Genomic DNA, 24847 nt, shown 5'->3' with positions numbered 1-24847 from the left:
AAAGACTGTTTTAGCATGTGAGGGATCGGATTACAAAGACACGTCTTGGCAGATAGACTTGCGCAGTATCAGTGTGAGGAGACTGAGGGTGGAGGCCCCAGAAGTTTATTATCATAAACAAGAAACAATGCACACATGCTGTGTGTGTGTGTGCAATGCAGATGTACAGTACATGTGATGTAGGCCGACAGTAATGCAAAGAGTCACACACACACAATCTAATCAGAAACAGACAGTAAGAGGAGGCTGACTTGACTTCCCATGGATACCGCGCTCATGACCTTGTCCAGGTGTGCGTTTGTTGAGTGTGCAGGCTACAAAGCAGCCTGAGTGTACAACATACATACGTATATATGATTCAGACGCTGTCTATCCTCACAGGGAGAAGAACTGAAAACCATTCACACACAGATTTAGCTCTGAGGAGAACACTGTTAATCATCTGGTCTCATTTAAGGAACAGCGACAATATGAAGGGGAGCAATAACAGGAGGACGACTATGTTGGGGAAACTGAAACTGTCCAACAGCTTAAAAACATTGAAAGATTAAAAAAAAAAAAAAAAAGATTATGTTGAGATACTACAGAAACAACACGCAAATATCACTAATGGCAACATTTCTGGTAGCCAAGAAGAAGAGCATCAATGGGACCTCATTACACTGAGCTCTTATGCACCACTGAGCAAAGGTGCTGATGGTTTATGTTGACTCAAGAGGATTAGGGAAGTATATTTCCTGTTTTCTAGCTATCTTGTCTCTGTTTTTGTTATTTTCTAGTAAATTTGATTGTAACCATTATGTTTTTTTTTATACTTATTTGTATAGAAATGAGTAAAGGCAAGTAACCAGGCACTTTAACCACGAACGCGCCCATGCCTCTTCTCACTCTGATGGAGTTGTACTCTATGTTGAAACGCTGCTGCACCGAATTAAAAAGCTCTTACTTTAACCATATGTTCAGAGCCCGTCACTCCTGATCCCGTCTTGGTTGTCGTGTCTGTCGAGGCTCTGGTTTTAGCTTCGAGTTGGCTGATAATTCTTATTCCACTATGGCTCACTTCCTGCCCGTGTCTTCACTGCCAGCTTTGTCACAGCAAAAACAATCTGTGATAAATTAGCGAAATGTGTTTGTGTCAGAGAATCCAGAACTACCTAAAATTGGCACCAAATGTTTTCTCGGATTCTTCAGTCTTATTTACTCATTCTTTGCTTCGACATATTGCCTGGTTTAAATCATGATGTTGCTGATTTTTTATTTTTTTTTAAACCACAAAGCTGTCTCTGGCATCTGTACATAAATTAATGTTTCATATAAAAGTGGAAAAAAAACGAACTTCTACACACCAGGAGTCCTGGTGGGTTTTGAGCTGCTGTAATGTGCTTAATAAAAGCATCAAAAATAAATGGAAATACCAAACACTTCAACTTCAACATCATCTCTTGGCAAGTATACTTCATGGCTTCATCGTCTTACTTTGTGTCGCCGCCGTATGAGGTAATAACATATGAAAACAATCTGCCATAGTAGTTGTTAAGGAACTTTGACTTTTAGACAAGTGGGGACAAATAGATTTCCTCATCACCTTGAGGATGAAATACTAGCAAGCAGACACATTTCTTTCAACACCCCTTGCGTTTCCAGCTCCCCACGCTGTTCTGCAGAAGTGTTTATCAAATCAACAGATTTGCCAATCTTTGGAAAACCGTTTCAGCAGTAAATCAATTCATTATGCCTTCAACAGAGTGAACAGCTGAAATAAATGCAAAGCTTAGAAATACTTGATCTGGATCCCCGTCCAGACGAAATGCTCTGACGTTATAGCAGTCAGGGTTCAGGGGTCAGCTCTTCCCAAGTCACAGGAAACAGTATGCAGTGCCTCTGGGACTGGGTCAGCAACCGACAGCTCCTAAAAAACCACTGACCCCCCCCTACAGATTTATGACGGCCAGACACCGAGGTGTGTGACGAGTGTGTGAAGTGTGTACAAGGGTCAGTGGGCGGATCAGTGGGGACACAAGAGAATGAATGCCTTTGGTGTACATACCAGTGTACAAAGAAGAGCCTCCTGTGTGAGTGTAGTCATTAGTGCTTTCTTCTCTGTGTGTGTCAAGGTCAAAACAGAGGCTGATTACAGGGCATTCTGGAGAGCCACGGGGAGTGTGTGTGTGTGCATACAGAGGCTTCCCTCTGAACACAGGCGGTGGTGGCATTCCTGGCCCTAGGCGCTGGCTCTTGAAGCCAAATCTCAAGGAATTTGGGAAATGTGCAAGGGGGCATATCTCTGGCTCTGAACAGGAGAATGAGAGATGGAAGAGTGATGAGGGGAGGGCCGTCAAAGGAGAAGGAAGAATCTATTTTGTTTGTCGTCTGTGGCCCCCTGCAGGGTCTGGTAAGGATGGCAACGGAGGGGTGAGGGGTTGGTGACACCAGGTCATGGGGGAGTGGAGGTGGGGTCTCAAGAAGCTAAAAAAAAAAGGGTGGCGTAATTACATATGCTATAATCATATAAATGTTAGGTGCTGGCAAGAAGGAAAAAGAAATGTGATGAAAAGACTGAGGGCAGTGGGTTGAAAAAAAACTTCATGTTGGGCTGCACGCGTGATGTAATGCTAATGGTGAGGAGCAAATGAGTTTGAGTGAGAGACAGCCTGCCTCTCTTGTACATGCCTGACGAGCATGAAAAAGAGATAGCGAGAGAAGGAGGGGGGAAATAAGAGAGCGACATATTACCTTCTCCTCGGTCTGGAGCTCTTTGCTAAGCAGCTTCTTCTCTGAGCAGTGCAGCTGCCTCTGTAGACTTTCCACCTTTTCCTGCAGGGCCTGGGGGAGAGGGAGGGAGGGAGAGACAGTGAGTGTTGTCAGCTGACTGACGGGGGGAAAAAAAAGAAAAAGCATCAAGATCTGTGCGGTGTAATATGTAACTGACGCAAAGTGTTATACGGTAATCTATAGTTTCATTTGTGCTGGGTTGGCATGGGCTGACTCTGAATGAGAGACTGAGAGACAAAGAGAAAACAAAGATGAGAAAATATTCAAGACAAAGACGGGAGAGGACAGAGGGAAAGTGAGAAGAGATGCAGCATGAGATTTGTTTTCACAAGTTAAAAGGCAAATAATAAAGTCACGACAGTAATTACTGGAAAGCCTCTTTCATTAAACCCCGGCTCATTTTTGGACAAGGACACAAAAAAAAGAGTTGTGACTTCAGGGAATTGGCAAAATGTATATCCTTTTGTAAAGCTGCATTCCTTTAAAGGCTCATTATTTCTTTGATGGCAATAGTAGAGATATACCATATCACTTAGTGGATAAGGACCCCTCTCATGTGGCGCACTACCTGAGTTGATCAAATTTCCCCCCTAGGGTGCCAATAAAGAATTTAATCTGTTTTGCTTTCTTAGATTTAGGCGAGAAAAAAGGCAAGAAAAGATTGTAAGAAGAGGGAAAGAAAGGAAATATACTGTACATGTGTGTAGGGAAGTTTCTCCCCTCAGTCTGCAAGTGATAGCAGTGGAAAGAAAGGCGCAGTTCCTGTGCATGTGACACAGAACCAGATGTTTTGCGTGCACATGTGGACGCTTCGTTTTTGATTAGTCTGCATGAAAAGCAGAGTGATATGTGCACACGTGCTTGCACGCACACACACAACTTATCATAAAAGCACAGACAGGCTTTTACACTTCCACACACACATACACACACAGAGCCTCTAATAACAAGTGTGAGGGGCACTGGTTAACATCAATCTCCTCAGTGTCTCTCCCCGTTGGAGTTGACTGAGCAGGCCAGGTGTTGCCTTGTCAATTGTCAGAGCTGAGGGAAACTCGGTCAAGGCGATAGGCATGGCCACCTGATCTATCACACTCCACTGACAACACACACACACACAGACTGTGTTAGGCTTCAGGGCCAGGATGAACTTCAGGGGAGCAACTCAGAGAGTTTCAGACTAAAAAGGAAGGAAAAGGCAGCACACAGAAGGAAAAAAAAAACTGTTGAAATCTTTGTTGTCGGTGAGATTGTTAGAAACAGCAGATACAGTAGATCTCACAGTGGCTGAAATGAATGGGAAACTCACATCACGTTTTTTCTCTGTTCTCTTTTGACATATAGTCGTTTTCTTTAAATAATTTCAAACATCTAGATTGCATCACGGTTGTGAACCTCCACACACACACACAGCGTGCTCCAGGTAAACTCACTTTTCCGTTGCAGCGGATCATTCAGTTGCTTCTCACTGATGGATTTCTCAATCAACTCACATTACTGGACTCATGATTTTGAAGCATGGTGAGGTCAGAGCCGGCTCTGCTGCATGAAAGGAAGCCGGTCTCCAGTGTGCTGATCCTATTAATCAGGCTATTTCTTAGGCAGTCACGATCCCATTACGGTCCACATCTCAATCCAGTGAAACCTCTTGCCTTCGATTTCATCATTTCATTTTGTTTATTGGTGAATCAAAGGCTCAACGACACTAGAAAAGCACTTTTAGGAGAGCTGACACCATTTTCAGATTGTATTGGTCAAGGCGCGCCCTATGAATAAAAATAAGCTTGGTGGTGGATTTTCGAAATCACAAACATGATAGTACTAAACAACAAAGTGTATTTCCTGTTGTATGCCAGTGGATTATCTAGTAGGTATTTCTATACTCACTGCTAGCCTATCCTCACCTACATCCATCCTTTTAGGCAGCAGCACAGCTAATGAAAAAAGATGAGAGACCCTGACAAACCAAGTCTGACTTGCCAAAGCCACTTCTGATTCACTGCACCGTGACACAGCATTTCTGGACCAGGTCTTCTGGGAAGTTAGGCTGACTAGCAGGCCTCACTGGTGACGTGTTCCCTCTCTTTCATGTGGTTTCAGTATCTGATGTGCTCAAAACAACTCTGAGGGCAAACGTTCAACACTTGTCACTTCATTAATAGAAATCTATGGGATGATTCTGCAGATGAATAAAACGCTCTTTGTGAGTCAGAAAGAACCACGGAAATATTTAGTCATTATCTCTGTCCAACATGGTGGTCATATTATACGGTATTCAGGGCTTCAGCACACAGCAGTTAATATAGCGCAAACTCTAACGGACACTGATATGAATAAGAAGAATATAAAAAGAGAAGCTTTAAATAAATAATTTAGTGGAAAATGCAGACACCTGTTAACACCTGCGCAGCCCTGATGCAATAGGAATACCAGTATCAGACTTTGACTTTAATCCAGTGCTAGCCTGAGGGCAAACATCTCAAATGTTGATGCCTTTGCACATTCAAATGGCTAATAATAACAGTCCTTTTTTAATTTATCGGTACATATAAGTGAGGACAATTGCACAAGCAAGTCAACAAAAAACTATGAAGAGGACTTGTCACTTCCAAGTATTGCAGCTGTGATCCTTCATTTTCCAAGTCAAGAACACAAAATGCTGGTTGTTTCTATAGTTCTGAGTGTGTGAAGGTGTGTGAATGCCTGTGTATAGAGGATCCAGCTAAAGTGTCTCCAGATGCTCGGGGCGATATGGTCTTTATCAGCCATGCAGACTGGGATCATTGTGAACGAGCCAGGAAGAAGGGGAAATCGGGTTTCCTTAGGGACAGATGGAGGGAGGGGATGTGGAAGGAGGGAGAGGGTGGAGGATGAAAGAGAAAGGTGCAAAAAAAAAAAAAGTAAATAAAATGCAAAGCCCAAGGCCTGGGAAGATAAGACAGAAATGTGACAATATCAGGAACAGAGAAATGAAGAAGAGGAAAGCTCAGAGAGGTGAGAATAAGTAACGGTGAGATACTGAGGAGGAGGAGGAGGAGAGGGACATTAAGAAGAAAACATGTGGCCGGAGTGGAGAGATAGAGCAGCGCTGCACCTCTGCTGCACCAATACCACATTTGGGAGCTTCGACGCCTCTCTCACCTCTCCATCAGCGATGTGCCCCTGCCTTTCATTCCAAAGTTTGGCTCAAAGGATTAGCGAGGCACACGCGCACGCAAGCAGCAACAAACACACCGCTCAGAGCAATCCATGCAGGTATAGGCATGCATTAATATTAACAGCAAAAGTTCTAAAAAAATGCAAGCGCTACACTCGGTGAAATGAGTGCGCGATTCCAGCATTGTATGCAGACAAACATATACACACACACACACACACACAGAGGCACACACAGACACACCGATGCCTGAGTCATCTTTCCTGGGTGGTCCTCCTGTTCAGATAAGGCAAGCATGTTTCCCTAGGGTGAAGTAAAAGCAACAGAGGGCAGGAAAAAAAGCAAAGAAGAAAGAAGGGAGGGAATAGTGGGAGGAGGAAAAAAGGCCAGGGGCCTCTTTAAACTTGGTGTTTTGTTAGGAGCCGAGCTGCTCTTCATGTGCGGCGGGGCCTTCTATTTGCAGCGTGCTGTCAGAAGTTTCTCCCAAAGTTTGGATTAAAGAGATCCTCTAATGACACTGAGGCTGGACGACTTCAGACAGCAGCAAAAACCTCACACTGCACCGCCTCCAGCCAAGGACACACACACACACACACACATACGCAGACAGACACACACATACACGCACACTGACAAGAAAAAGGGTAAGAACAGATACATACACAAGGGGCACGAAGCACACAGACATACATAAGCAAAGACACAGTATGCGGACTGCGCCCACACACACACACACACCAGCTTTAGTAGAACAAGGCGTTGTGTGTATGTACGTCTACTGATCTAATAGTAAATAATAAAGGAGGTGCTAACCTCAAGGAGAGATGGATGGCCACAGAGATGAGCACAGACTCTCTTTTATCTGCACTTTTATCAAAAGATTGTGGGAAAGGTAAAGAAGTGAGTGCAAGAGAAGCTGGAGGAGGAGGAGGGGGAGGAGAGGTCTCCCTCCTGAGGTGTTAGAGAAGAGAAACTTTTGCTTTTGCTTTGCTGTCTGTCTGTCTGTGTGTAGGAATAAAGAGACATGCTTTAGCAAGTCGACCAGGACAGCCCCTCTGAAAGATATCACTGATATTGGTATGAACTGACTTGCTTTCGGTGCTTTGATGCTTTTCAGCGCTTTTCCCAGAGTTTATTCTGAACTGAAATGGGGAAGATGCTGTGATGGCAGCAGCAGTGTACCTCTTCTGAATGGCAAACAGAGCGGTTATCTCGTCTATTGCAACACGCACATACTATGACGGCGGAGTTATGGAGGCAACCTTTCCTAGCACTGATGAAAATAGTAAGACAATTGCCGCGGTAATGAAGACATGTTGCAACCGAGCTATGCCCACAGGGGGAACACACTGTTCTCTATCTTTCCGTCTCTGTCTCTTTCAGCTGCTGTGAGCTACAGTAGAAAGAGAATAGGAAACAACTCCGTAATATGCACCATATGCCTAGCGCGTGTGTTTGTGTGGGGGGGGCTTACATACATATATTCTGTTTATCAAATACTATATCGTTTAATTGATGTTAAGTTTAGCAAAAGTTACAAATACATTTTGCGGTGTCAAAAAGTCTTGACAAAGTGTTCTGAAACACAGATCACTCTTCTCGCTCAGGATCGAATGTTCAGAACGAGAGAGAAGATACCAACAATGTGTCTATCTATACACATTTAGCTCAGATTATTTTACAGAATTAGCTGAAGTCAGTTGTCCATCCTGTTGACATCTGACCAGGGCCGTTGTATAGGGGAGAAAGGTGATGATAATTCTAGGGGCCCAGCGCCCAGTAGGGCCCACAAAAACCCCAGTAGTCTAATCTTCGTATGACTGAATTATTCTGCATAAGACCCTGACTAATACTCATAGTAATGCTGCATTAGCATCAAAACAAAGTAGGCTAAATAAAAAACGATAATACATACGTAGTCTAAGAAAAAAAGTGGAAAAGTCAGGGGCCCACTTTAGTTTTCTTTCAGGGGCCCCAGAATTCCTAGCAACGGCCCTGCATATGACCACTGCATTACAATGTAATCTAACAAACTGAATATTGACATTGACACTTATCACTGTGTGACTGTGGAAGAGCAGGAGCTACTTCACATGAACTACATGGTTGAGTCACTGCTCTTGTTAATTCACAGTATAACAAAACATAGGGAAAAAGGGTTGAGGTTGTTTGTGTGGCATTCATTACAAGACATTATGATTTCTTTAGAAGTTGGTATTGGAGATGTGGTTTAATGAGTAATTTCCGCTTGTTGTCCTTCAGTAGAGTCTGTCCTCTATGAGCTGTTCTACTTCCCACGTTCCCTCGTAGCATCCTGGAATGTTATCTCTCTCCTACTTCCACCTCCTCTGATATGTGGATCAAACACTGCTGGGAATCTGCCCACAGCCGGAAAAGTCATCAATCAGCCAACACAATGCGCGCACGCACGCACACACACGCAGACACACACATGCAGATGCACGCGCACTCAAACATTTACGTGGACATGAAGGCATATGGGTGCTTATGCAGATACATAAAGAGCATGAGAGAGTGAAAGTGAGGAAGTTGGATCCATGCCTTCACACATACCTTATAAAGATCTAAAAAGTCACATTTCCAGTTGGCACCATTGCTAATATACAGCAGAAAACATGTCTGAACTTGAAGTTATGGTGAAGCCTCACTGACAGAACTATCTCCTCCTCAGTTCTTTTGAGATTCAACAGCACAGTTGCCAAACAAGGGACAGGACAAGGAATGTACAAATATGAATCATGACCTATTAAAGTGCATTATTCAGTCAATCTCTGAGTAAAAACTGCATATTAACTATCTTTGACTTGTGATACATCTGTTCGATGTCTTCACTGGTGAGTTTTTGCTTTGTGTCTTTGCCACTTTATACTAGAGAGAATAAAATGCAGTCCTAACAATACTTCTGATTGAATAGTGGCCCATAACAGTGCCTTTGCATTATAACATATCAAAGGCACTGGTTTAGTTTACTGGGCAGGTAAACCAATGATTTGTCTAAAGGCATTAAAAGGTCTGCATAGAGCCACAGAGTGAGGTATTGACTGAGTGAGATTGGCAGTAACACACATATGGAGCTGTTTAATTCAGTGTTAATAGTGGAAAACAAAAATCCTAATACTCCTTTTGAGGAAAAACGAAAATTGTGCACGGATTGGAATAAGAAGAAAGTGACAGAAACCCAAACGGCTTCGCAAACTTCAGTAAACAATGTGTTCTTCAAGGTTGACATGAAGAACATAGGCATGTGGTTGAAGGATGTGGACGGACACACAAACAAGAAGACAAATACACATATACAACAACATACACACACACACACACACACACACACACAAGTGATTGAAGCAGCTCTGCAACACAGAGTATCCAGCACACCTGTTCTTGATCCAGTGCTGCCATTCCTTCCCACAGGCAAAGTCATCCTTTCAACCCCCTCAGAAACTAATGCATATATAACTACAGAACTACAGACAAACTGCAGCTGCTACAACTAGCCTCAACCAATGTGTATGTGCGTGCGTGTGTGTGTGTTTGTGTGGCCGTGGCCGTGCGTGTGCGAGCAGGAAACTTGTCGCTCGTTACTGGTATGCATGCATAAAAAGCAAAGCTCCGGGATCACATGGACTCCATTTAAATTTGACAAAGAATCAATACAACCCCACATTGTCTGGTACACAAAGAAGAGTGCACCTCATGTATTCACTCTCATCCTCAAACAGAGTGAGACAATGGTCACTGTTGCATTATGTAATGTGTCTGCTGTCACTTCACCCGCAGGGCACCACAACAGACCTACTGCTCTTTGGATAGGACTGGCGGTTACTGCAGGATGGACCTGGATCAAAGGTGTTACACCTCTGCCTGTGCCTGTGTGCATGTGTATATGAAAACACAGGATATAGTATGTGGGTGTGTGTCAGAGAAAGGAACACTATTATAAGATGCAGAAACAAGGGCACTAACTCAAAGCTGTGTGTAGTGTTTGTGAGTTTGAGGGACAGAAAGACACAGATAAATACTTAGTGAGGAGAAAATAAGCGTGAGAGATAGTGTAGGCCCATGTGTAAGAATGTGACATGAACAATATGTTAAAGGTGCGCGTATGTGTGTGTGTGTGTGTGTGTGTGTGTGTGCGTGTGCGTTGTGTGCGCACGTGTGTACGCGCGTGGCAACATTCGGCAGGCAGAAAGACAGGAAGCACTGCTGTGGGGAGCAGGAACAGCGGTGCTGATCAAAGCCCAGGCGGGTGACACTATGGGCGGAGTGCCATTGTTTATTCACCAGCCACCTCTCCCTTTTGGCAGGGCGAGGTGAGCATGTGTGTGTGTGTGTGTGTGTGTGTGTGTGGAGACAGAGTTTGAGACAGAAAGAGTTCGAAGATACAGAGTTGGAGAGAGAGGGTGTGAGAGACGGAGAAGACACAGTGTGTGTGTGTGTGTGTGTCTTTGTACCTTTCTCTTGGCAGACTAATGTGGGCTTGAGGTCTGTCAGATTTGGCAGCTGCACATTGCAGGCAAGTGCACACTCACACTCACTCATGTGGCCCCGCACACACACACACACACACACTCACACAAACGGGACACACTGTGCACATGGCCACATAAACACATCCTGCACTCAACTAATCCCAACACCCTCACTATTAAACTTCACATTCACCTCAAACCCCCCTGTGTCTCATCATCATAAGATTAAAAAAACACGGACACTTCTCTTGGATACCACACGTAGGGAAACAGATGACATCAGGAAGTAGATACTCCTCTAACCCAAACACCCCCGTACCTGATATGAATAGACTGGACAGATGAAAGCAAATGTGACACTTTCATCTTGCTTTCACCTTCCACAGTCCTTTGACACTGGGCCGGTTCCAGTGCATTAAAACTGCCCACTCCTGCCTTGCCTACTGTTATGAGATAATTAGTAACCTAAATATAACTGGATCGGAAATAGTGGCCCACGAACTACTCTGACCGCAACGCCATATGAGAGATCGATCACGGGAAACAGTGGCAGGAGGTCAGGTGAAGGGTTTTACGAAACCTCAGCTTCTTTTATATTTATTCTCCGATATAGCAAAGCAATGAGCCAAAAGTGGCTAAAAAGCTAAAAGAAGAGTTGAATTTCAGCAGTATTAGCAGCACACTCATATTACATGCAGTAATTTGTTTCAGTGCGAATATAAAAAAATCCCTGATGGAGCTTTAAGTTCATATCAAAAGGTCAAAACAACAAGGCTGCTTGGTTTCCCACTAGTCTGTCGGCTCATTAATCTGTATCAGCGTTTTGCTGTAACCAGCCTGTGCACTTTTCTGCAACAGTTTGCAGCAAACGCTTTCATATTCAGTCTATTTGCTATAATACAAACTGAGCAGAGCAGTATCAATGCAAAGCCAGTGTCCCTGTCTATGGCAACACATGCCAAGCACACACTCAGACACTCATGCCTCCATACAAACACACACACACACACACACACACACACACACACACACACACGCTCCCACGCACACACCACAAAAAATACTCCTCCACCTAAACGTCACTTATACCAAAAACCCCAGATAATGAGCATACTTAACTGTACTGCCGTTGTTCTAAAAAAAGGGGTTTACGAGATACAAAGGTCTCTGCAGTTAACACCGACATTTAAGAAGTCACAAGTACAGTAGAGCCACAGAGGGAGCTAAATTCAGGCTAGAAACGGCAGAACAAGGCTGGCAAGGAAAAAAAAGGGACATCTGATCTGGTGCAGCATGCATTCAGAACAACTGTTTTGGGATTATCCCAATTCAAATGCGCGGCTAACTTTGATGTTATTTTCTTCCCCTCCCATTGTCTGAAGCCCCTCGCTCTCTTCATAATCCGAGCCCTTTGAAGTGAGCAGCATGGAAACAATGTCAGCAGGCGACACACTCCCTCTGATGGCCCACTGACAGCTCTCCGCCATTTCTTTCGGTCTTTTTTTTTTCTCTCTCCCGCTTTCTTCCCTTGTCCGTCTGTTTGCTGTCTCAATCCTCACACTTCCTCCAACCTTTCTTTGCCTCTCCCTTTCTTCCCCTCCATTGTTTACCATCTCACCCGCCTCCCTATCCCCTTTTCTTTCAAGTTTACACCAACTCCATTTTTATTCATTTATTTTTTTTGTCTCTTTATTTGCCGTTTGACCAATCTTACCTTCTTCTCCCCCACTGATTCTCCTCTTCCCATCATGTCTGTCCTTTAATAAGCAATTCAACCATTAATTGGAGTCTCATTAGCGGGTGGGTAATACAGCGGGGATCATAATAATGAGGACACATGATAATGGAAACAGAAAGCTTTTGTCCGCTCGCAACACATATGCCAAGGCCTGTGTCTTGTAACACAGTCTACAACAGGGGAAACGGTGTGTGTGTGTGCGTGTCTGTCATGATACAGCTGCATTACAAGAAACAAAGCTATATGCACAAGTGTAGCCAGCAACAGTGTCACAGAATCTCCCTTAAAGTGACAATCAAGAACTACACTAAGCACGATGACACAGTGACAGACATTTAATGGAATTTTTAATAAAGGAAGAATTATAGTGTAATTTGTACTGTAGTGTGTAAAACTGCATCATCATCAATGATGTTAAAGTTGATTTTGTCCCACATTTACGTCAAAGGACTGAATGTGAACAGGTAGCTACTCTCTTTAATGAAACAGGAATAAAATATAATTTGAATAAATCCCTCATGACTGAATATCAGTTATTTCTTGTTGACCATTGTGTCACATAAGCATAAAAAGTCAGCTCCTCCTCTGTAATGCTTTTTGTATGTGGTTTTGTGAGTTTATGAATTGCTAAGACAGCGATTCTGAAGAGATCTGTAGTTCTCTATAAACTCTGCTGTGAAGGGCCTGGGCAGATTTGGACCACAGAGCCATCTGCCCTTTACTTCCCATCATGTATTGGTAGCAGTAGAGGGTAGGGTATTTCAGACATTATGTGTGTGTGGAAGGGCTGTGAATAGCCATTTCAGAGCAAACTGCACACTTTTAGGAGAAAACTCCGGTCTGAGTGAAGGGGGTGGAGGGTGGGGGGGCTACTGGGGCCTGGAAGGAGAGGAGATCTAAAGTGAGGCTGAAAGACCTGCCTCCTTACTATATGAGGCAGCTGCAACCACAACCATACAAGGTTGAGTTTGGAAACATGTGCTGATCCCAGACACAACAACTCTTTATTTAGTGAGCCACGCCCAATCAACTGCCATTGTGTCCCAGTGTGGTTGCTAGGGCAGGAGGCAGATTAAAAGATCCTGTTATTCCAAAAGGAGAAATGTGCATAAAGGAGGATGAAGATCACGATAGAGACTGGGGAAATAGACGATTGACCACTTTTTTCAAGCGTCTCAATGATGAAACAATGGCACAAGTCAAGTGTGGAAATCTTTCACCACAAGAGAGATTTTTCACATCTAATCTTCAAACTACATTAACTTAAGTAAAACCACTCTATAGATGTTAAAAGAAACAAACAGAAGTGAAAATTAAAGTTTGAAAAGCTAAAAGCTAAAAAAGGAGCCCAATTGTAAATTCTATCTGTAAAGGGGAATGACAGTAATGATATAGAGAGGCTATGAAGTGGGGTGCAGCAGACAGATTTATAAGGTTCAGCCAGACAAAGAGCACACAAGACACTTAAAGACACTATAGAGTTTGCAACTGGCCATTAAATGACAGAGCGCATGCTCAATATAAACTGTGTCCACGAGTTGACAAAAGAAAAGCGACCCGTGTCTTCTCTATAAAAGCCGGTTCCAGACAAGGCTTTCTGAGGACATAGTTAACTGACCCCCCTCGCCTCCCCAATGAACACCACAGAGACCAATGATAAAAGACAGGAAGTATATAAGACTGCTAGGAGATAAGGAGGACAGGAAGATAAGAAAAGCCGATAAAAAAAAAAAGTTGCCACCTTGAAGACTGACCAAAGAGCAGCGCAGATGCTGCTACAGGTTCAGGTTTTAATCCTCTGTTGGTATATTTACATGCACTACTAGTAAGTCAAAACAGAAACTAAGAAAGTTTATTTATTGTGAAAAATGTCTTTATCAAACAACTGAATAGACCTAGCCACAATATTACAAGATGTAATTTGTTGTATTTTGTGTAGTTGTTTGTATACAACAACAACTCTCTTTCTTCCAGATGGTTAATATCTAATTTTAATGCAACTTCGACTAGGTACAGACCGAACTGGGTCACACACTTCTCCAACATTTGATCTAATATGAAAAAAAAGAAACAAGTTTTTATTCACTTTCTCACAAGATTGAACCATTTGGATTTAAAGCTTTTCCCAAACAAACACTGACAATGCAGTAATATTGCTCTTGAACAAAATGGAAAGAGTACAGCAAAGTCATTTAGTTTCTATGTTACTTGATGCATTGTGCAATTGTGATTAAGTGACTGATGTCTTAAGTGTCTGACACTGACCTGAGCGGCCTGATTGGCATGGTGAGTCATTGTCCTCCTCTCCTCATCCCATCGAGTGTTGGCCTCCTCCAGCTGCCTCTTCATTGCCTGCTGCAGACGCACAGCCTCCTCCTTTGAGTCACACGCAGACGTCTGAAGCTCCGCGATTAGCTACGGGTGAGAAGAAAGTGAATGGTTGATTTTAATTTTTAATTTTACCTAATGTACCTACGTAGGCCTCATGTGGGCAAAGGAGTGACAGATAATCAGCACAAGTGGCTGATGGACAATTGACCTCTCAGTGTTATATCAACTGAGTTAATAATCTCTGCTCTGAAGAACTCTTTTCCCCACTGCATATGTAACCTTTATGTACTACTTCTTCTGTGCTTATGTATGAAACAAATGATGCGGTAAAACAATCAAAGTGGAGAGAAAACCTGCTGCCAGATGCAAAATGCTAAACAAGTTCGCTAAACAAAGCTCATTTGCTTCATTTCACTGGTCTCACTTGCAAGTGCATTTCATATTTGTCATGGATTTGGGTGGCAGTAACAACCTCTTTAAAACACTGCTTTTCCCAGAGTCTCATGTCTTTTTTGAGACGAGACAGAAAACAGAGAAAGAGAAGAGAGGGGTAAAAAAAAAAAAAAAATAGACAGGAAGGAAAAAACAACTTCCTTTTTGAAGAGCAGAGTGACTTTGTGTTGGTGAACTTGCGGTGCACACCAAGATGAAAAGGAGCTGCCTCAGCTTTGAAATCCTCCAGTCAAAATTAACATTCTATTTAAGCCACTGTCAGGGAAAGGCTGAGGAAAGATGAGAGACAGTGAAAGAGAGAGGGAGAGGAAGGGAGAGATGGGGAAATAGAAAGAGACAGAGGGGAGGAGGGGGGGATAATGCTGCTGCTAGCTTTGGGCTAGACAGATAATTGTTTACCGTGTTCGAACTCTGGAGGACTAGCCCTGCTGGAATCCGCACATTGTGTGGGAGTATGGGAGTTAGGGTGGTGCGGGTCGACCACAGAGAGAGAGAGAGGGAGAGAGAGGGAGGGAGAGACAGAGAGGGAGAGAGAGTGAGATGAGAGGGAGATTAGGCTTATTTTGTCAGTGGGAAAGCCACATGAAAGCAACAAATGGCACGTTATTATGGGAACATCATATCTGGGTGTAATAATTATTTTGCAATATGGATTCCCTGCATCTGCTGGTCCTCAGCCACGGGGCGGTGGCAGCACTCTAAACTACTCAACTCAGCTGTCTGTCTTGTTATTCCTCTACATATACACACACCACAGCACCTTTTTCTCTGATAGCCAGCCATGCCTTTTTAAGTCTGTAATTGGTCTGGTGAGACTTGTCTATTTTTCCCAGCCTGCGAGCATCTCTGTTAGGGCTAAAGGCAGGCTTACCTCTCCATGAACCTGAGGTAAAAGAAGGGGGAGAAATGAGCAGGTCTGGTGTGTTTATTCCCCCGTTTGTAAACGAAAAAGGTGAATAACTATGGACACAAAAGTAAACAAGTTTTCACACTTGTGGGTGTGAAAACTTGTCAAAACAGTGAGTCCTGGTTCAAGACACTGAACGATTTACTCACACTTTTATGCACACTTTTTTCCAGTGAGGGGAAAATAACATGCATACCATGTACAAGAGCCACAGATTAACTGATGAATTAATAACTGGTATCAGCTTTACCAAAGAAAAATCACTAAATAAAGTACTATGTGATTTTCTGATAGTGATGAGCAACTTCATACAGTAGCTGATGTAAATATGCGTTTACTCGCACAAACTTTGATTGAATGCACTGATGCATTTTTGGCCACTTGGAGGCAGCACAGCAAGATGTTAACATGCTGACGTATTATCACCTTATTAAGTTGTATAGTGTTGGCAAACAGTTGCCTGTTTACACATGTTTTGCAGCTATGTTCACCAGCTAGTTGCTAACTTTGTCTCTGGGGCTGTGAAGGTAGTGAGCAGTGGATTTATAGACCTGTATTGCTTAAGCAGTTCAAAATGATTTGTCTGGAAACACCGGTGAAATCGCTGAGACCCGACAGTGAATTAAAAAAATTAAAATGCTTTAAAAATATATATATTAAAATGAGACTACAGAGTCAAATGATCATCTGTGGCTTTATCACCATTTGACCCCGTTCCATATTTATGGATATCATATATGTGTTCATATATGTGACCTTTCATTCGCTGTCAATATAAATGTATCGATTATAGCTGTTTTTTAACAGTAAATGAAATAGCCTGTATATACAGTAAGTGGGATACACTAATATTTTCAAGTATTTTTTAATGCAGGAGACTTTATCAAAAGGAGCAAATATTGTAACAGATCGTATTGGTTAATACAGGCCTAAAGGGTCACATGGAAGCCGTGTTTGTGGAAGTTAACAACCAGTACTGCGCTGAAATAAATAAGATATATTTGCATATGGAGTGAACTTCAACCTTTTTTTAAAAGAACATGGTACTTCTCATGCACTGTGCCTCCCATGGTAAATTCCCTCCACCTCCTACCCACTCCCACGGTGGACGGTCAGGGATAAAGTAATGATCTCCCACCAGTACCATAGCTACCACCCACTGTAGCCTGATCATTAAGTGGGGGAAGAGAGCAGCCCTGTTCAGTTCACAGGTCACCCAGGAGGACCACTCACAGCTAGACGCTTAACACACAGGATTATATTGGAGAGACACTAATTAGGAGAGCCTCTGTATGTGTGTGTGGCAGTGAAAGAGAGACAAAAGCATAGAGGTAATGTGAAAAACTGAGGGGATGTGTGTGCATAAACATATACCCTTATGTGGTGCGTCTCCAGTCCCGCAGGATAATGTATGGCGTGGTATGTTTTTAATTGGGCTATTAGCCATGCAGCTGAGCTCAAGAGCGATGCCCCCTGTCAGACACTGAGGGGTTAACAACTGGGGTTAGCCTTTGAGGTTCAAAGGCCTCTTGTTTACATTTGCCTGAGTTGCCCCAAGGGGTAGGTAACATAAACCCCTCCGTTCCACCTTTACCTTTTAAAACAAAGCCGCCCAAGCCCACGACAAATAGCCTGCATTAATCATCACGCATATTAATATATTTGCAAAGATCCCCACACCATCAGCATAATCTTCTACACGACGACGCACTTCAACAAAAGGTGTTGAATTTGGCGCACAGAGATGTGTCTTTAATGTCAGAGAGTGTTGTTTGTTGAACCCGTGCCAGCTTTGTGTCCCTAAAAAAAGGATGAGAAGGATTAATCACTTGTTGCTGTGTATGTGGTGGCGTACCGCACTGCCAAAGCGGGCAAACATAGCTGAACTTTCGCACAGCATCCGACTTCTTTTGAAGTTGAGCATTGTGTAACCTAATAAGCTACCGTTTTCTCACAACATCTGCTTGTCAACCCCGCTTTCAACTCTGTGCCTCTGCCAGCCGGCCCAAAATGGGGGGATTTAAAGAGGAGAAGAAAGAAAGAAAAACAACAAAACCCCTTCTTTGAATCTCCTCTTTGGGTAACGAGGTGCAATTACGGCCAAATGAGTGTGATATTTTAGCCTGCTACATAATCAAGAAGACAACTCTTTTCTTTATAATGTAAACACTACTTAGGGTGTTTTGGATCTCTTAAACCAAACGAGGTAAAAGACATTTTTGCTGGATGACAGTGTGTCCTAAAAAGTTATATTCCTGGTTAGAGAGTGGATCTATATTTTAAAAGAGCTAGGTCTGAGACAAGCAGTAATGTTAAACATATGGCCGTCAATCACAAAGATTTTAAGAGTGTGGCCAAATAACACTATGACAGGAAGTAGTCTTAAAAGGGAACTATGCAAAGTCTGGTCACTTTTCCACTGTTTTGCTAACCCTCCTCCTGGCCATGTGCACTTGTTTACAACGAAGCCGGCCAGAAATCACTCAATAGAGCGGTATATAACATTATATGTCATCTGCAATGTTACGTGTATATTTGTGTAGTCTTATCTGTCATAAACAAGAGAGTACAGGTTACAGGGCGCGTTTGTGTCGTGGTGCCGCAGAGACGAGAGCTGGGACACCAGGGCGGCGGCGCTGACCATGCAAGGTTGTTTTTTGGCCAAGAGACGCTAAGTGGAAGGCAGAGAGCCTCCATTCTCCCTGTAACAAGTTACAAGTCATTTATTAAACCATCACAATTACTCCAAAGTTATTTAATTAAGGTAAAAATGTAGCATAGGTAAGCTAAAAATCCTGCATAGTTCCTCTTTAAAAACGGGTGAGGCAAGAGAGTGTGACGGAGAGGAGAATACTCCTGACAAAAATGTGACGTGAAGTGTGAGAAATATAATTAGATTTATTTTAAGGTCAATTTACACTTCAAGATGCTACAGAGGCTACTTGAGCAGGCTCAGTAGCTCCCATCAAAGAACTACAGAGCGCATCAGGGCTATGGGGACTACAGCGATCACACAGAGAGCTGGGCTGCTTGCAGTCTCCTCCATGTTTTCTATGATGCATGGAGTGGGCTAACGCAGGGCTCCGTTAACTCTTCCTTTTGAGAAACTGGGCAAATTTTCATTTTGTAGTGTATCTTATCTTTTTCCCCTTGCACACCTCCACATCACAGCTTTGTGTCACTGATATTAGTTGAAGGGTTACAACATATTAGTACTAGTTTGCAATGATGCTATGACATTTTAGTGGTCTTAATTCTATAAGTGAATGATAAATCACCTTCAACAAAGAGGATATTGATGTAAATAATGGAACAACTCAGTGCAAGAATGCAGCATTAATCTGGATGCATCATCTTTAATATACAGCACAAAGCATTCCAAGTCCAAGCTATTGCAGTACAAGTTGGCACTACAGAGTACCTCAAGCAGTGAGTGGATTTTAAAGCAGCAATAATTGATTTTTGGCCACTTGGGGGCAGCTGAATAAGCTGTAAACACAACACTGATATAATAACTTAATGCTAGCAAATTGTTGCCTATCAACACATTTAGAGACACTTTACATAATCTGTAGTCATGTCTTTAGCCACCTTATGAATGTAAGTAAGTGTAATATTATCTTCCTTCCAGCTCACTATGGGCAATCTCTTTAAGGGCAAATAGCTAATAAACTGTCCCGACTTCACACGATTCTGTTCAAGCTGAACGGTAAAGTTTTTGAAGCAGTCATCTATGGACAGAGATAATAAGAAACGTACAAGAGTAAAGCCAGACAAGATGTGCTTACTGTAATACAAGCTCCTCTGTTTTATGTGTGGATTTATGTGTCTGAACTTTGCGCAAACCTCATGCCAGATATGGGATGTGTACGTGCACCTTGTTGTGCGCTTCTGCATATCTGCTTAAGGGGTAAAGGGCAGGGAGGCTTGCTAGGCGTTCAAGAGTGTGTGTGTGTGTGTGTGTGTGTGTGTGTGTGTGTGTGTGTGTGTGTGTGTGTGTGTGTGTGTGTGTGTGTGTGTGTGTGTGTGTGTGTTTTCATGTGTTTCCTCACCTCTCCCAGTACATTTGTCCAAGTGTTTGGTGGAATATGAAATGAAAGAGAGGAAAAAAAGAGGTAGAAGAGAAAACTGATTACCTGGGCAGACTTGGTGAGCTTCTGACTGTACTCCTTCTCAATCTGCTTCAACCTGCTGTTGGTCTGCAACGAGAAAGGAGAGGAGAGTGTGGGAGAGAGATATGCGGACAGACGGATAGAGACACGCCACGAGAGAGTTGTGAAGTTCTCTGTTAGGAAATGCACAGGGACACACCACCCACCCAACTTCACTATGCTTACACACACACACACACACACACAGACACACACACGTTGACCTCTTGCCTCTTGGCAGTGTGTCCCTGCGGTGCAGGCCTGTGGCCCCTTGGCACAGCGCCAGTCCCCGCGCTCATGTGTGCCAGCAGGTAGTGACGGGCATGGTGCACAGTGGGCACCACTTCTCTTTGATCCCCTGCCAACAATTCATCACTTAACAAGAAGGGGGGCAGGGGGGGGGGAATTAAAACTTTGCTGCCAATTAGCTATTGAGAGAGAGAGAAAAAAAGAGAGGTGATCGGGAGAAGCTGGGAGACACAACACGGCGGAGACAGAATGGGAGTGAATGGAGATTGTTGTTTAGAGTTTATTGAGCGCCGCTTGTCTCTTTGTTTTCCGTTGTTTCTCTATGGGAAGCTAGCCAGCTGGAAGCAAAGACTGCGAGTGTCTAACACAAGATCCGTCTCCTTTCAGCGAGCTCTGTTGTGATGCCAGAGTTACAATGAGAGGCTGAACGGTGGAGTGAGATAATTAGGTGTGAAGTGCTGGAATTCGATGGGGATGTCAATGACTGCCTGTACGCATAGTGGCGAGGTCTATACAAGGGCTGTAGAAAGACTGGGGCTCAAATTAATAGGGGATATACGGCAGGTCATTATCTGAAAGGCAGTCAAGTCTTTTCGGTGGATGTGCATCAAGTTCAGTTCTACGTTCTACTTTTGGAGTACACTGTGAAGCTGATTATTATTCAGATTTAATTGATAACCTAATCAATTTCCCCACAGGTGTTACAAAAGTTGTATCTCAACCTATCTCTGTAAAACTCTGAAAACTGAAGTGATAAGCAATTAAGTGTTGCATGGGAAATGCAAATATTAATATAAACCACCAGTTATGAAGAAATGAAGATGCAGTAAATGTGACTCATACATAAAAGCCCACATACATAGACACATGAGACACACACACACACACGCACACACACACACACACACACACACACACACACACACACACACACACACACACACACACACACACACACACACACACACACACACACACACACACACACACACACACACACACACACACACACACACACACACACACACACACACACACACACACACTCGTCTCTCTGGTCCTGACAGCTACTGACAGACTGACAACTCACGAACAAACAATGTTTCAATGGATGTACCCCTCGCAGCCATCAACACCTGAGCTTCGTTTGGACTCTGCACCCCGTCCAAACACTTCCTGACAAACACCGCCGTCCGCTCTGAGCGGACACACCTGTCACCACGGAAACACAGAGCCATCACCAAGGATACGGGCCTTCCTGCGCCAGGACTCTTTTGAGTGGCGGCCCGCTTGTCCCTAGGGGCTCTATAGCAGCTGATGAGAGAGGGGGAGACAAAGAAGGGTGTAGAAAAGGCAAGAGAAAGAACTGTGTGTGGGAGAGGGGCACAAACGGAGACCTTCCATGTTTTTTCTGTACAGCTGACACATTTGTTGTCTCCCCTTACTGCTGCAGGAGCGCTCCATCTTGGCTACAGCACAGAGATAGTTGAAGTTTGGCTTTCTTCTTTTTCTTTTTTTCAGATATATCTCTGCCTCTTATCTATTGATAATTTGTCAGCAGGCTAATTTTCTTAAAAAAACATGTTGCTTTCAAAAGCACCGCACGTCTTTGATTTGATGTCATTATCTCTGCAATGCATGTTTCAAAATAAAAGGGATGTGGCTCTCTGTTGAAAATGAAAAATGAAATATCAGCACCATCTCTGCTATTGACTACGGGTAATGAAATGTGTTTGACTGTACATGATGCTGAGTTCACAATCACATGCGAGTGTATTCATGGCAACATATGGTCGTATTGACATGCAAACATGCTCAGATGTTTCATAAAAACATAAAGAGCTTGCTACTAGCCTATTCCTTTTTACCAACAGTCACTCAGGGGAATTTAGCGGGAAGCATTATACAACATCATACATTATAGAGCTCAACCATCTAAACACACATTAAATATGGCTGGAAATAGATGAAGATGTGGATAGTACATGCGAGAAAAAACAGCCCAACAGGACTGACAAATACAAAGGGAAAATTAGAGATAAATTAAAAGCCCAGCCATACGTGTGTGTCTGTGCGTATGTGTGTCTAAGCACTTTCAAAGAGACTACCTGTACTCTGCCAAAGGCATTTTCGTGCTGAAGGCACTTTGAGGCTGTATCAGGCTCTTCAATCGCCTCTTAATCCTAGCGGTGTGGAGTGCAGCTGCTTTGAAGTGTGTGTGTGTGTGTCTGTGTGTGTGTACGGGTATGTGTATGTGTGTATGTATGTGTGTGTGCGTGTTAAAGAGAGTGGAAGTGGATCTGAAGGCAAGGCATGCACCGCTTACCAGAACTTAATTAATAATCTGCAGTGGGAATCAGGCCAAGCGCGCACGCACACACACACACACACACACACACACACACACACACACACACACACACACACACACACACACACACACACACACACACACACACACACACACACACACACGCATACACACACACACACACACACACACACACACACACACACAAACACGCGCACACACACACACAAGCTGCCAGGAGTAAAGATATGCACACAAGTCACACTTACTCAAACACAGATAATGGACAAACAGGGCACACGAAGGCCAACACACATCCAAGTGTTTGATCTATAGCCGTTTGGAAGTGAGATTTGCTCAAGGTGTGCAGTCCCATTGTTTTGAATGAACCATTGTATTGCTGCCAAAGGAGGAAGAAACCGAAAATAACCATTTCTCAGTCGAGAAATGCTGATAACGGATTATATCTTCTCTGTTTGTTATAGTTTGTGTGTCTGTTTCCAGAAGTATTTTCAAACCTGTTCAGAGAAGTATACAATCCTGGCCATGATATTGCCTCCATATGGCATTTCTCCTGTATGTTTCCAATCCATCTCACATTGCTAAAGAGCAGTTATCTCAGCATTACGCACAAAGAATGTCACTAAGGGCACAATTTGACCACCAGTTCACAGGTAATTAGATATAGGGCAGGGATATATTGACACAGCATCCTTAACTATGTATTCCATCTGTCTGTATTTAGATTTTCTTCGTAACTCTACTCATTTCACCAACTTGAAACTGAAGTTTTTCAGGTGAGTGGTTCTAAATGAAGCTTCAATCTTTGCTTTTCCACACCTTACGTGATGTGAGGGTGGGACTATGCTACGAGGGCAGCGTTGACAATCTTCCACAAATTCTTCCACAAAATCAATTTACCAGGGTGTTAACTTAAGTAAGAGGCCATCACCCAGACTATCGGGGCCGAGCAAACAACTCCAGCAGTAACAACCGAGACCGACTTGACCACACACGCTGCATAGTTTATTGCTTAGGACCCAAGGAAGCGCAATGTTGAGTGTGGAGTTGTTTGGATGATGCTCTCGAGATGGTTAAAAGATGGATTAACACAGGCCAAGCAATCAGCCCTGAACAACAGGCACATTTTGAACGGGCACTACACTATTTTTCTTTTTTTTTTAATGGTGTTTGGTACTTTCACCCTGCACACAACATGTTGTATATTGCACTCTGGGGAGCTGATTTGTGGGGTTCATTTCTCAAAAACAAAACCAAAAAAAAAAAAAAAACTGATTTCAAAGAGAAGCTTTTCCCCATTGCTGCACCAAAGCCTTCAGTTTTAGTGGCAGCAGTATTTGTAAGCATTCAAAATGATTCTCTGTTCACCACGCATGTCTCTCATAACAATTTGAGTTCAATCTGCCAGCAAGGGAGAGCGGGGAGATGTTATTTGCTCGTTTGTCTGTAATCATTGCTGTCTTGCTGCGCTCGCCTGTGTATCTGTGTGCGCAAGAGCGAGTTGGTTGCTGTAATGACAAGAGGCTTTATTTCCATTTCACAGTTTGCCATCACTGCCTGTCAGTAGTGATTCTCTTCATCCGCACTGCTCACTGTCAGTGCTGCATCACACATAGTACAGAAATAATGTATCATGGGCACACGCAGACAGGCATACACAGATAAACATACATCAAACACGCAGACGCGCGCACACACACAACATACCAAATGCTCAGAGATTACACACTCAAGCAGCCAGTTCTTGGTATCAGAAAACCAATTACATCCATTACCATCAGTGTGAGTAGGTTTAACATTTAACCCACATCATAAAATCTAGGAAAAAAGTTTCTTTGAGGCTCTGAATGCTTAACGTAGAATCACAGCGTTAACAATTACATTAATATTATCCAGGTGGACGGACTTTAAAACCGCAGAAAAAGAGTCTCAGTCATGCTTTGTGTGCCCAGATTTCTATGAACTGATTTACAGGCAGAGGTCTTAACTGAAGATGACTGTGACGGCAGTAATTTCAGTAAGAGAGATGTAACTTTTTTTTCTCCAATTGGTCATTGGATTAATCTGGAACAAAAATCTGTCTTTCTAGTTTTCAGTCTAGGCATCACTCCACTTCCTGTCTATTTATGCCTCCATCCCTCCTTTGATCAATAAGTCTGCCTGATGTTCAGATGTGGGATGTTTTCAAGTTGAATTAGGACCTTAACCCCAAAAACAGAGCTCAGTATCGCGGTGTCCCACTTAAAACTCAGAACCAAAGTGTAATC

General features: G+C 43.2%; 1 protein-coding gene across 1 annotated transcript in view; it reads right to left on the bottom strand.

Annotated features, from left to right (window-relative positions):
- The window catches only part of cep112 (centrosomal protein 112), a 96401-nt gene that overhangs the window by 5757 nt on the left and 65797 nt on the right, over positions 1 to 24847 (bottom strand). Inside the window, exons 22-24 of the mRNA XM_083977565.1 lie at positions 19985 to 20047; positions 14423 to 14572; positions 2734 to 2823 (exon numbers count right to left, since the gene is read on the bottom strand). Coding sequence (XP_083833691.1) covers positions 2734 to 2823; positions 14423 to 14572; positions 19985 to 20047 — 303 coding nt within the window. The remainder of the gene's footprint in view (positions 1 to 2733; positions 2824 to 14422; positions 14573 to 19984; positions 20048 to 24847) is intronic.

Source organism: Trachurus trachurus, assembly GCF_905171665.1.
Source record: "Trachurus trachurus genome assembly, chromosome: 8".
Classification (NCBI taxonomy): Eukaryota; Metazoa; Chordata; class Actinopteri; order Carangiformes; family Carangidae; genus Trachurus; species Trachurus trachurus.
Note: the sequence above shows the minus strand (reverse complement) of the source record. Positions and strands in the feature narration are given on the sequence as shown.